The sequence below is a fragment of the Dermacentor variabilis genome, chromosome 8 (genome assembly GCF_050947875.1).
Source record: "Dermacentor variabilis isolate Ectoservices chromosome 8, ASM5094787v1, whole genome shotgun sequence".
Classification (NCBI taxonomy): Eukaryota; Metazoa; Arthropoda; class Arachnida; order Ixodida; family Ixodidae; genus Dermacentor; species Dermacentor variabilis.
The window spans coordinates 52407015-52421628 of NC_134575.1; the positions used below are offsets into that span (position 1 = coordinate 52407015).

Below are 14614 nucleotides of genomic sequence, written 5' to 3' on the forward strand. Positions count from 1 at the left end.
TCTCAAATAATTACTTTTCTTTTGTTCGGTCTGATCATGCTTAATCAGTGTGTACACGTCATATCAGACGGGGAGCTATCGCGGTTTTCGTGATGTCGCGTGACAGACAGGTGATGTCGGAGTCTCCCGAAAATTGTTTGGCCGATCGTGGAGGGCTGATTCCAGAATTTGAATAGAAAAGTTTGGAATAGCTTTACGTTATAGCGCACCAGCTGAAGACTGCAGCAGCATTTCGTAGCGGTCACTACTCGGTTCGACATCTGTTGAATAAGAGCGCATAGAGAGGGCATGCGGCATGGCCATGTGAGACCTTATCGTGGCCTCAGCAGTAGAAAGTGTTTCTTGCAAACGCTGATGAAAGAATTGACCTCTTCTTCTACGCATCAGAAAAACTCTAGATTGCAATTCAGGGCCGTGACAATGTAACGATTTTATTCATATATGTTTTTTTTTTCCTTTTCCACTTCGTCATTCGTCCGAGTAACGCTGCGTCCATATGTGCTATCAGGGGAATTGGCAGTCGTGCGGGGTGGTTGATACAAAAAAAATCGGGCAAGATGAATCCGCACATTATAACTGCCAGAAGACTATGAAAGTGTACGGTTGCCAGTTGATCGCACACCCAACTAGCAGTTCCGTCTTCGATACTTTTAATGCGCATGCCATGCAAGGTGGAGCGCGTCCGCGGATGCATTTTGGTGCGCATGCCATGCAAGGTGGAGCGCGTCCGCGGATGCATTTTGGCAGAGCCGGAGCTAAGGGGGCAAGCCAAGTGGTCACGGGAGATGGACATTCTCCAGTTGAAAAAAGAAACTCAGCAAGTTTCTACGTATAGTACACAAGGACCACGTCTTTGGTGTTCACTTACAGAGACAATCGGAGCAATAAGAGGGTTTGTACACGGCAGTAATTGCTGTGTGCCCAGAACTATCAATATTCCTGAAGGTTTCTGAATTGGCAAGGCATTATTCTCTCTTTAACACGCGCTAACCACTTCAAACGCTTTCAGCAAAGCCATGCTCACTCAAAGTAAACGAAAGCGGCAACGATTTGGACGTTACACTTTAACGTCATGCCTGAAAGTCAGTTTGCTTTGGAATATATGAAGGGAAGTGACTGGTGAAACTGTACATCGACCGGGCTTCGTAACAAGATTAAAGTACATTTTGAATCGTTTTGCATTACTTGCGAAGCACCAGTTTATTCATTTGGACTTAGCCTCTCTTTCAGTTTGCGGTTTCGTACGTAGATTCTTTCGGCCTGAGACTACAACACGGTATGCTCATCTACAGGGGCAGTTTCCCGAGTCCGCCGACCAAGCGTTTTTATGCTTGTCGCCGTGAATCCGATTGAACCTTTCTTTTCTTTTGTTTCATAGAAAAGAGAAAACAAGTTGATGACTTCCTGATATACCTATTTCGAGCTGAGATGTGCTAAATGTTACTTTAACGAAAAAATAAATGATCAAAATATGGAATTCTGACCATCATGCTTAATTGATAGTTTACTTAATGTTTATTTATTAGAGTGAAGCTTGCTTGGCCTACGTCTGTGTTGTTTGCAATGCTCAGCGGAGAAGCGGCTTTGAGCTTGGTGAAGTACGAGTGATGACGGATTGAAATAAATTCTTCGTATCGCCTTAACGAATTTATACGTCACTGCCATGACCGATGTGGTTTAAAACGTATTCCAGCTGTAGATTGAGCTCGTCTTATATTTTGTTATAATGTAAATGTTTATTAAATAGGAGGATACGAACATGCTTATGACGGATTACCAGTGTGACCGGGGCTGAGAAAGGTTTATTTGAGCTTATACTTGCGGCATGATTATGGTCTTGAAAAGATTTAGGGAAACTCAAGAAGTGTATGGTACCAAATAAATTATAGTGCCTAGGATCCGATACGACACAGACGCTTATTCATGCTTCACAAATATCTCGCAGAGATCATACAAGAGTGAGAAAAAGAATTTTCGTGAGTTTCTGCCACTAAAACCCGCTTTGCTACGACAACTAGAGAAGAACGTAACTAAATCAAATGTCTCGTACGAGTGGTCTGTGTACCACCGCGGTAACAATAGATGGACGTTTGGACTTGGAACTTTCGCACAATGTTCGCGCTAGGTTTCGAAAATGCAAGCGTCGCAAGGCTGGGACAAATTCAATGACATCCCATAGGGCAGCTGTCACGGAGAGCCACATTGTTCGTTCGAAATGGTGCGTTTCAAGTGTGCGTCCCTCTTTAGGATAATTAAATTGGCTACACCCTGTCAGAGACTCGAGACCGAGGGGGCAATAAGGAACCACACCATTTCGAATAGTATTGGATAAAGCTTGTTGAGGCAGGCCGCAACACGACCTATAATAATCTCTCGCAACTTCAGCGTAGAAAATATCTATTTGCTTGCGCTTGTCCAGCACTATTACAGGTGGACAAATATAAATGATTCCAAATGCAGATTAGGAGCTTGTTAATTGTGTGCCGTGGGCAAATTATTCGGAACGGGCATATTTTTTTCTGTTTATGAAGTAGCTAAGCGTTCCACATCTTCCTTATCATAAAGTTGTCTGCGCATACCAAGTGGTTCTTTCATGTGAAACAGCTTAATAGAGTCTGCGATGTCTGAAGCCCTGCCGTTCTGGCTGATAGGCTACGCCGCTGGGCGGACATTGACGGCATCAGAAACTTGAACGATAATTTCGCTCACCGAATAAAATACGCTAAACAATTTGTTCATTGTTAGTTTAAGAGCACATGTACTTGCGAAATTGAGATCGAGGAGCGTCGAAGGTGTCTGCTTAGGAGAAATCTGAAGACTACGCTACCACTTTCGATTTATGCGACCTTTGCATTTGCTAGGAAATGTATTAGCGTTCCAGCTAAAAAGTTTTACAAAAGCATGCCTTTAACAGTTCGGGATGGTCTTAACGTGACACTTAATTTCTTTTAGAAGAAGCTGGGCTAAAGCTATCTGAAACACCGCGTACAAATATCAGCCGTAACGTAATATCACTGCATGATCTACGAATGGTAGGCGCAGCCAGAAACTATTTCGAAACGTTGAGTTTACGTAAAGCAATGCGCATAAAAAGTAACAAACACATACAGAGACATCGGTGCCTTAAATTCAGAATAATAATAAAATGAAAACAGTGTCACACGAGAGGCCACAATACGTCACCGACACTAGAAAGTCATCCCAGAGATACAGCGCGAAAAATATTACATTGTGCCTATGGTGTCCATAAAATCAACTGGCTAAATATAATGTCGGGGCTTTTACGTGCCAAAACCGATATCTGATTACGAGGTCCGCCGGAGTGGGGGAATCCGAATTAATTTTGACCACCTGGGCTTCCTTGGCATGCACCCAATTGACGGTAAATGGGCGTTCTTTTTGCTACTTTTTGCGCACGCGGCCATGGATTTTGATTCCGTGACCTTCTGCTAAGCAGTGCAAGGTAAGCTAGTTTGCTCGGTCTAAACAACTAGCGCAGTGCAAGCAATAAATGGGGGGTGGGGAGAGGAGTAGGAGGGGGGAGCTGCAAAAGTATTCTTTGCCTTTGCCCTAATATGATGGTGAGGTTCAGGAGTCGGTCTAACGAGTATTACTTGACGAACTCCTCAGCGTAAAGAAATGCATGGGTAGAGAAAAAGCGGAGCCTGTTGCTATTCATCATTATCGCAGTAATACCACATTGTCATAACTCCACAGCATGCACAACAAAGTCGCCTTTATACTTTTATTCGCATACACAAGTACTTTTATGCGCATCAAAGATGTGTACGCATTTATTACACAGTAGAGACTCTGCAAACAGGAGTGGCGCAAGCCGTAGTGACGGTTGAACGAAACAGCAGGATTTAAATCGGTTGAATTTGCATTTGAACAATATGAAAAACATTATATAGGACCAAATTGTTCGCAACTTCCTAAAATTGGAGTTACAGAATCAACTTCTAAAGTATTTCGTTAGATTTATTTTAGAAGAACACAAAAAAACCGGAATCGTCCTTTTTTCTTTAGTGCATGAAATCATGAGTGATGTTATGCGAAAATCATTTACATTACATTTAGGCACACCGGGAAAACAAACACACATATGCTACGCAGTTCAATGAAATTTTCAAAATCGGGCAAGCAATGACAAGCGTCCAGATGCGAAATCCACTCAGGAACGGGATCAAAGGTTCCAACCACACTGCACACTTAAGCAATTTCTTCTCGAAAGCCAAACCTTGTGGAGCGAGATGGCTTGGCTTGTCTGCCGGTCATGCGGCTTCTCCATAACAAATAGGGTCATAATGACATTAATAATATGCCATACCACTGATCGCCTTTTTCAAAGGCCCTCAATCTGTCCATTAACTTGAGTATTTACGTATACTAGATGAAGCCCCGGGAGTGCTCGTCAGCGCCACTCAGGGCCGTAACACGCGAACTTGGGAGGACAGGCACGTGTCAAAAGAAAAAAAAAAAAACCTCGCATGCTACCTAACGGCATCAATACTGCCAGATTCGAGATCATCGCTATGAATGAGCAAGAAGGAGGGAAACACACCATTTGAGAGTGGCTGCTCGGGCCTACTTTTTTTTTTTTTACCGGTACAGATGTAATACAATGCAATCTAGGAGAGCCAATGCCTGAACTAAGAAACAACGGCCCGAAAAAAAAATACTCAAATCTCATCACGTCACGCTGACGTACTGGTGCTGAGCTATTCGCACTAATTTCAAAAAATAAATCGTTCACCTTAATTTTCTCCTATAATCACCCTATTTCTTTTTCATCGTTCTCTTTGCACCATTCATTGATTTAGGTATTGTGTTTTGATCCTTTTCACTAAATGTTTGTGAGGAATATGTCATTGTAAAGTCTATATATTTTATGAATGTATGCGAACGTATCTTGTATATGTCTTGTACTCAATGTCTGCCCGTCCTGCAAGGATCACAATGTGGTCTGCAGTATGTACTAAATAAATAAATAAATAAATATACTACAGCGAACGAGTACCGAAGGGGCACTATTTCGGCGTCGAATGTGAAGTAGTGTTTTTCTTTACAGTGTTCCCTTAAGCTCCATTTCAGCTTGTTCAAATTCGACGTGCCCATACATTCGCCGCACCCATTTCTCTCTCTCTCTTTCACGTGCAGGCATGAGCCCTCACGGGTCGCTGCGCGGTCGGGGTGGCGGAACCGGAAGCGGCTCCTTCCTCAGCGTGACCGGTTCGCACGGCCACACCAGCTCCAGCGCCACCGTCAGCCCCGACGCGTCGGCGACCAACAAGTACCGCCTGGTGGTCCTCGGCGGCCCTCGCGTGGGCAAGTCGGCCATCGTGCACCGCTTCCTGCACGACAGGTTTCTGCACGACTACAGCGCCACCGTGGAGGAGTTTCACCGCGGCGAGTACGACGTCGGCGGCGGCGCCACCGTCGCGCTCGACATCCTGGACACGGGCGGGAGCTTCGAGTTTCCCGCCATGCGGCGCCTCGCTATCGACTCCGGTGAGCTTTAACTTGCCCTTAGAGAAAGAGAGAGAGAGAGAGAGAGAGTGGATAGCTTTACACGGGTAGCACACTGCGCACTTTCGATTGCGATCGAGCCCGATCCGGATCGAATTGCTCGGTAGCGATTGCTTTCTTTGCAGAAGCTGCGCGAGGGAGCCCATCGCGGTCGAGAATTTCGATCCGGATCGAGCTTGATCGCGATCGAAAGTGGTCGCGTGACACCGGTATCAGATTAGGGGACGCAAGCGTCTTGCGTACGCAAGAATTACGGGCCACGGTACTGCGCATGCGCAGACCCATACGTCGGAGCGTGCGCATGCGAAGTACCGTCGCCCCTAGTTTTTACGTACGCAAGTCATTTGCGTCCCCTAACCTAAAGCTCTCTAATAAAGGGGGGGGGGGGGAGGGCTGCAGGGAGCTTAACCAGGCGCACGCTCGGTTTGCGATCCTGAACTGGGAGAAGGAAACCAATGGGCGTAAAATTAAAACGAAGGTAAAGGGGAAAAAATAGCGGCGCAACGAGTCTATGAACGGCAGCCGAAGCCCGTAAACTTTCAAATAAGGCAACGAGAGCGTTCGGGTAATTCCTCGGGTTGGGAATGAGTGCAGCGACGTGCTGAAGGACAACTTTGCCGTGTAAGAGACGAGCATGACACTTATACGCCATCTCGTGTGTCCTCTCCTTTGTAATTTGCGCCAATATCTGGTCCATACACTGCAGTGATTCAACCTGATTGCCACATTATCCCCGTGAAATGGTAAATGAATGGTGGTTTGTTTCGGCGCCAACCTTTATGCGGGATCGTCTTTTCCCGGCTCTCTGTCTTGCTAAAACTACGCGATTCACCTTGCCTTCCACAGCACATTGGCGCGCCCAGTAGAGGGTACGCTCACCGCTTCGAGAACAGACAACCGCTGGTCTGTTAGAGTAGCAGAATCGAAGCCAAGTAAATAGAGAAGGAGCAGAAAACGGCCGATAACTAAGTGGCACAATTAAATCAGGAACTTCGTGGGTACGGGACCGATCTTGACGCAGAACAGATGTAATTGGGGATTTTCCGGGGAGAGTCCTTTTTTGTCCTGCAGTGGACATGCGAGAGGACGATGATGATGAGAATGATGTCGAGGCCTGACCTTGTTATCAGCCACCCATTTCCTTCTTTCGATTCCCCCCCCCCCCCTTCGTACCTGAACCTATCCGTCACAGGCGACGCCTTCCTCCTGGTGTACGCGATCGACGAACGCGACTCGTTCGAGCTCGTCCGCAAGCTGCGCGACGACGTGCTCGCGGCACGCAAGGCGCCCCCTATCGTCGTCGTGGGAAACAAGACGGACCTCGAGTCGCATCGCCAAGTGCAGTCGCAGATGGTCGAGCCGATCGTCTGCATCGACTGGGAGCACGGGTGGGTCGAGTGCTCGGCGAAGGACAACACCAACATCGCCAGAGTCTTCCAGGTACGCTGCCGGCCTGGCTGCGACTGTCCGAAGGGACAGTCCCATCAGGGCCCATCCTATTAGGGATTTGATTGTTGTAGCTGCGACTGATTGTATGCGCGTTTGAGGGAGGAACGAAGCGAGATATGAAGAGGAGAAGATTCCAGAGACCGTTCTTATTGCTGTAAACATTGAAAGTCTTACATGTACTAGTCTGCGGTATCGGCACATAGCTCTTGAATCTGGCACAGTTGCTGCGATAACTGGAGGCATTAGAAATGCGCAATATCGATATAGAATATACGGAGAAAGTGCGTGCAAAGCAGCGTTCTAATTTTGAATTAAATACACAATATATTCTCGTTTCTTATCGAAAGCAAATATATAGTTTGCCTGGAAATGGAACAATGCAATGGCACTCTACTAAATGCGCGTTGTGTTCGATGAGCTCTTCAAGTCTTCAATACTACGATGAAGTCTTCAATACTACAGCAGTACACGTCAGTTAAATGTGACATCATCGGCATAAGATTTGCCAAATAACCCGATGATCTGCCTATAATCAAGGTGACTAATTAGTGGGCTACATAATGATAAAGCATTCCTATTGAATGACTGCAAGTTACAGCACAGAAACTGGTTGCTAAATGCGTTCTCTGAGTAACTGGTGCCTCCAAGCTTCAACCGCGGCTTTGATGCAGAAGAATCAGTCGGAAGACTGCTTGTTTGCGTCGTTGTTTCTTCCGCGAGGCTCTAATTAGTGTGGTTATTCTTTGTACATTAACCGGAGCGAATAGCCTAAAAAGTTCGAGTAGTGAATTCTTCGGTTTAGTACACATCGAATAGCCTTTGATCAGACGATTTATAGCGCAAGATATTGTGACGTATATATTTAAATGACACGTAACACTGCAGCATTCCAGTTGCCCGGGCCAGCTTTGCCCGCGATAATTTTGGCGACAAGGCGCGTGCAAATTTGAGCACCCTCACAAGCCGTTCGGCGCGTAAGTTTAAGCGGCACATTACAAAGCCTGCATTCCTTGCATCTCTGTAAGCGCCGACATGCTGGCTGATTCAATCAATACGCCTCTGCACCGAATGCGGTCGAACAGCACGCAGCACGGTGGGCCCCGATTGGACTCTGCGCCACTCCCTGCATAAAAGGCACCGTGCCTAACCAAACGACGATGGGTTACGAATACAAATGTGGCAGAGTATCGCGGCAGCCGCTTCAAACCGTAATTAGTCATGCAGTACCCGTTCCGGAGTAGCTGTGTTTAGTTTTTTTCGCTCGCTGACCACGGATGTTAATTGCCATCAGCCAAGTATCATTTAACAGTGAAACAATCTCAACAGTGCTTTGCTAGCCGAGCGTCTTATTGCTGCTTTGTGAGCTCTTGTACAATCGTACAAAGAGGCAAAAAAAGATCTAGATTTCCCCACTTACCCCCGCGTTCAGAAATGCATCTTAACTTGAAGCCCACGCTTGACTTCATAAAAGCGGCGCCTGGTGAGAACGCGCCCAAGATGCTCATTGCGTTTCCTTTGGTGCATTCGAGACATGCGTCATTTAAATCAAGTGAAGCGTGAGCTTCAACTTAAGGTGCATTACAGAATACGAGGGTTAGGCTAACGCGTATAGTCTACAGCTTTTAGAGCGCAGCTCTTAATAAGCGCCCGTTCCTGGGTTGAGCGTCGGCGTCGGCGTCGGCGTAACCGCGCGAACGCGTTCGTGCCACTGCTCGCGCCTTCTTCGTCATCTTCAACAGCTGGCTCCGATGTCACTCGTTATGATAGCGTTGCCATACTGCCCCTCTCTCTGCGAAGGCGCTGACGCCCAACCCAATGCCCGTCCGTGCGGTGATTTAGGTCTCAAATTCTTTGCTTGAATATATCGAGAAAGGAAAACACCATATTAACATGCGCTCAAATTTCAAATTAGGGAGTATCGAGATCGCCGGACGATTTTCTTTTGCTCGGTTTTTTTTTACGCCTTGTCAGTGTTGTGCTAGTGAGCCCGACATTTTGGATTTGTTGCTTTGCTACCGTAAAAAAACAGTGAAAGCGTTTCCTTCAATTATAAGCGCGGTTCTAGCACGCACCATGTCCGGGCTTCGGACAGCAAAATAAAAAAAAATTCAGTGCCGATTTAGAGGTAAATGCTTGAGGAGTCCGCTGGCATTATGTCGCGCCTCTTTGAGATGACGGAGTCGTTGTTTATACGGCATTTACCACATTCAAAAGCGCTGTTCAGGAGCTCACCTGACACGTTCAGTGCTACTGACGATAGTCAAGAGGAGACCACCGTCATGTACATGTATAGCTGTACCACGTGACTGGCTTCCCGCACTTCATTAACATAATTTTTTTTGCACTTTGGCTCTCCTAATGCTAGCGCAATAAGACAGCGTCCGTGCTGGGAAAAAGAAAGTCCGCCCCTTCACCACCTCCCTCCCTTTTCTTGCCACCTGAAGCCCGTCTGAGTTTGCGGCTACTTGAACTTGAGTCCTAAGCAACGCCTGGAAGGTAGTCGAAGCGGTGGAATGCTAGCTGGGATTGCGAAGTTGGCTACAGCTCCACGTCTGAGGCGTAAACAAGCGGCAGTGGATGAAAATGTGGCAGAAGCAAAAGCGAAAATCGCCCTACGAGACCTTGCACATTGGGAGCAGGGAGCTATGCGTATGGAGGATCCTTGCCGGTAGCGAATACACATCCCGTCGGGTGTGGTGATGCAGCAGTGCTCGTGAATAAACCAGTGTTCGTGTGCTAGCCGAGGACCTTACCATCGATCTCAGTACTTTGCTTTACTGGCGAAACTGCAATAATATTGTGCTGTTTTTTTTTCCCATCTCCGCTTGTCCCACAGGAGCTGCTGGCTCAGGCGCACTTCAAGAGCAAGGTTGCTAAGGCGACGCAGAGCCGGCGAATGTCGCTTCCCGTCAACAGCTTCAGCCGGGACCAGCTCAGTCCGGTGTTCAGGCCCAAGGGCTCGCGGAAGAGGACGAGCTGCGCAGTCTCCTAAGCCGGCGACTGGGAAAGAACCGCCGACGAAAGGCAGCCAGATCATCCTTGCCTATCTCGCAACCCACGTCGGTTCAATGTTTCCTCTGAGAGCAGGCGGCAGGGCAGTAGCAATGCATTTCACGTGACCGGATGATGCGGGGAGCTGCCGCAAGCAGATGCCCCAGTGTTCCCTGAACCTCACAACCGCTTCTTCTTTCTTTTCCGTCTTCGGGGGCTCGTTTTTCGCGAGCTTGAGCTGCAACGTAGCGTTGTATGGATAGCGGAGTCGTCTACCCTCTCAAATATCTATTCAAGGCTCTATAGAACATCTATAGATGATTTTCTTTGAACTATTTTGATTGTGAGAAGGCAGCTTCCGAACTAATTGGACTCGCGACCTTAAACTTTTCGTCTATCAAGGAGCATAGACTTTCCGCAAAGGTGTGTCGAATGTCGCTTTAAGACCCGTGAATAAACCTAGAAAAATAGATCCGTTATGCACTTTTGGCCTCCCCTTCAAAAAGGTGGTTACCGTAAGTCTGCTGTCTTGTTGCTGACACTTCTTTGGCGCCAATTTGCTTTCTGCTGGAACGGAATTGAATATTACACGCAACTCTTGCAATGGTCCTATTCTGTCTACTTGGCGTCACCAAAGGGGTAACTGTGCGAGACGTCAAAACACGCTTCTTTGAGTTTGCACACAGTCCACAGACTGCTGTTCAAATTATTTTTGTAAGGGCTATTTATTTGTTGTCACGCGTAGGCGTAGCGATTACTCCCCGTCGAGGGCCGCGAACGAGCAGCTTTCGCGTAACTACAACCAGGAACCTCACGGAAGTGTTTCTATTCCCGCAATATCGCGTATCTCGTGTGCATGCATACTGTACCTTCGCGAAGCTAACTTCGGCCATCCCGTTGAACTCGGTCGAGCTGACACAGACAAGGACACAGAAGGAAGTAGTAATCATGGTCCATGCGACCCACCCGAAGTCTCTGCTTGGCTCTTCGCTGTGGGTCGAAGTTTATGATGATGATGACTTTAAGGTCATCAAGTGTCGGAGTACGCGTGGTGTCTTTGTTCCTAGTTTTCTTCACGCGTTTGTTGTGGCGTTTGTTGTCTTTCGCGCAATTTCGAGTTTCAGTGTTCCTCGCGTTCCACTTGTCTTGCCGCACTTCGTGCTAACGTCGCTTTTATTTTTTCTTACGGATTGCCTTTTCACGCTTCTTTCCGTCATTTTTATGTCGTTTTGTCATCTTTCGCGTCCACAGTACTTGCCTTCCTACACACGAAGTAGAAAACGTCGGAGGTATCCAATTTCGAGAGAATATCAATTAAATAACTTTATCTAAACGTTGGTGGGTCCCAGCTGGTTAATAATCCGCAGAGAGCGTATTGTATATAGGAACGGATTTGATAGCAACTTCCATGTAATCTTGAAGTTTCTCTTGGCACAAAGGTACCACAGGGGAATTAGTTGATCGAGGTTTTAGCGACAAGACTGACCAAATATGGGTGCTGCCACGCGTTCTTTGACATAAATCCAGACGCGCAAAGAATGCTTACGCTAAATAATGCTTGGCTAATGCACCAGGAGGCGTCACAGAAGGAGCAGTGCTGCTAGACAAGCATGTATAGACGTTAGCAATGGATGAAGTGACAAGTTGAGCAAGCCGTATGCCACCCTATATGTTCGTGGATGTCTCTAACTCGACGAAAGTGAGACCATAGCCAGAGTGCTCCGAGGCGGCGTTTTAACGCGATAGCGTTAAAGAGCTCGTGTCGCAGAAAAGCCGGTGTCGTCGGCGTCGGCGTCCGCGGCGTTGGCCGTGAGCGATAAATCACGGCAGGCACTTCATATTTATTACCCACATTGAAAGTTTCATTAAAAGCGCGTGCTCACGAACGCAGCTCGAAGAGAGCCACTGCGTGCATGCTGGCCAAACTGTGGGCTCTGTATTCTCTCTTTGTCTCGAGCAAATCACTTCCCGACCATAGGCGGATTTAGCTCCCATGCTGACACAAGCCCGCCTTGGTAGCTTGTTTTGTTAAATTAAGCTTTCGCGAACGATAGCGTAAGCAGAAAGTTAGTGAGGACGAGTTTCAGAATTAATTTTTTATTTATTTTATTTATTTATTTGAACATACTATCAGCCCTTTACAGGGCCAAAATAGGAATGAGTACAATAACGCATTACATGCTGTACAACAACAAACACTAAACGCACAGCAGTGCATATGATCAGGTATACACAAACAATATTAAGAACAATTCGTGGCGCTTAGTGCATCAGCTTGTGGTACTCAGTACAACACTATGGGGTAACAAAAATTGAAATCACCCGCAACTAAGAAGAGTATTGTTGAAGTTGGGCCAGAAACTGCTCGCAGTCACGACGACTTCGCGTTCGTGTTCTAAATTGACTGCACCTTGATCACGAAAGCTTTTTTTGTAGTTTTGTTTCAGTCAGGATGGGTGACGCGTTGGAACATTTGCGAGGCAAATAAAACCGCAACATGTTTCATCACTTCCTCAAGGCAGCAGCACGGAAACAAAGTGCGTGCGGGAGATCTAAACACTTCTTTTACGTTATTATTTTATTCGTTGCCCAAATGGGGGACAAGATTAGCACAGTTCAGTGGCAACGTCAACGTTACGCTGGTAAAAAACATACCAAGTGGCAAGATCTGGTGACGTGCTTTATGCGCATTGAGTCAGCGTGCTAGAATAAAAAATAAGAGACAAATGAAAAAACGTCCATCGTTGGAAAAAATGTTTATCAGCTGAACTTCTTTTATTTATTCTTTTTTTGAACGCCTAGGAAACATCTTAAGACGGGAAAGCCTTGCAAGCCTGTAAAAATGCATCGAACAAAACTGGTCAAGAAGAAACTTGCATAATTTAGCAGTGGGCTGGAACAGAAAAGTTAAAGGCTCGCCTTGAGAGGCAATGCCTGTAAAGCAAACAGTAACCTTGAGAAGTGAATAAGTACAGTGGAGATCAAACATACGGGCTTTGTTTTCGCAAAGGAGTTTCTTTTACTGTTTATTGCTTCGTAAAAAGCCAGAATTGTAGTATTTTTAATGGCTGATCCGACCGAACCAGAAAGAGTCAACAGAGAAAACCGACTGTTGGATGACGCACAAAAAAATGCGCTAACTCATTACTGCAATACTTGAATTGCACAGGGCCGCATGCGATTTTTTGTGCTCATTTTGCTGATTTATTGTGCCTCGCTTAGAAGGTTCGGCTCCTTTCCTTTGCTGATATAGCTTTCGTTCTTTCTTTCTTTTTTTTTTTTGGGGGGGGGGAGGGAGCGAAATGAAATACCCTTCACTCAGCGATAGCAATACCTGAACAGGTATTGTGATATTAACTGCAACTCTTCCTGCTGGAATGCAAATCCGTGTCGAACCGGAAATGAACGGAGATGTCTAAACCAGGGCAACAACCAAACAGGGGCTCGTCCGCTGAATTTCAGATCTGCGATGGAATCCTGTGAAGGTCTTACGATGCAGAAAGAGAAACACTAAAAACAAAATAAAGGAAAGGATAAAGGTGCGGAGCAACGAATAGACATTCTCAACGCGCACGACTATTGGACAGGAACTGGGGTTTAGGCGGGATTCAAATCAGCGGTGGCACACCGAAAGACAACGAAAAAAAAAAAAAAGAGATGCGACACCGGACAATGTATAGACCAGCTTCCAGTGAAGAAAATACTGAAAATTGCGCATCGTGAAAATAAAACTGGTCTTGAGGGTCGGAAAGGATGCTTGGAAACGGCACCAAGGAATTCACATATTCGAAACGCGAAGTCTCTTTGTGGAGGCACTGCAGCAACATTTCAAATCGTTCTCGTCGCCGGCTTTTTCTTTTTTTCGTTATCTTCTTTCTTTTAAACCGCGCGTGCCTGCCACTCATTTCGGCCACCGAGGCATCAACTTGAAATTCGCCATTGCGTTTGGCCCGCGGCATTCCGCTATATATATGTTTATAAAGTTAGCTATATCCTTAGATACCTGCTTGTCATGTTTCACGCGTAAAGTGCATATACTAACCGAGCATATTCCAAATCGCTTAGCCCGAAGCTTTTGGTGGGTTCTGTTGTAAGGGTTCAAAAACGAAGGAAGCAGGTGAAAATTTTTAGGAAATGAGGAGTATTTATGTCTGAATATTTCTTATTATATCTCGCGTTTCATCGCATCAGCGGTTGCTTGACGGACGCAAAGCGTATCGCATAGTATTAGTAGGCTCCGATGCAGTGTTAGCGGTCGCTAAGGCGGCTGCGTTTCGATAACGCTTAACACGTTATTCAGCAGCTACGTTCGTTTTACCGTCTTGTCGGAAGCAAGTAAGAGCACGCTGAGAAAATTAGCGTTGTTGAATTTCTGTGAGAAATTTTGTAGATCTTAAGATTTATTGTGTCTATAAATTGCGGAATCTAGCGCAGACTTTGCATGGGATGTTTACTACAAGCTCAAGATAACGTGCCACTCCGATCGCCTCAGAGGAAAAGTATGTAAGCTCAGCAAAACAAAACAAAAAAAGAAAAGAAAAATATAGAGACCGCATAACAACTTCAGCTTCGCCGAAGAACGTAGCTGATATTAGAAATGGCAAAAACCATTCATTTTGAAACTTGAGATAACGTTCTCTCAAGT

At 46.2% G+C, this 14614-nt stretch overlaps 1 protein-coding gene across 1 annotated transcript in view; it reads left to right on the forward strand.

Annotated features, from left to right (window-relative positions):
* The window catches only part of LOC142590212 (uncharacterized), a 234899-nt gene extending 222117 nt beyond the window's left edge, over positions 1-12782 (forward strand). The window contains exons 3-5 of the mRNA XM_075702132.1: positions 5161-5511; positions 6722-6969; positions 9815-12782. Coding sequence (XP_075558247.1) covers positions 5161-5511; positions 6722-6969; positions 9815-9970 — 755 coding nt within the window. The 3' untranslated portion in view covers positions 9971-12782. The remainder of the gene's footprint in view (positions 1-5160; positions 5512-6721; positions 6970-9814) is intronic.
* The last annotated feature ends 1832 nt before the right edge of the window (positions 12783-14614 follow it).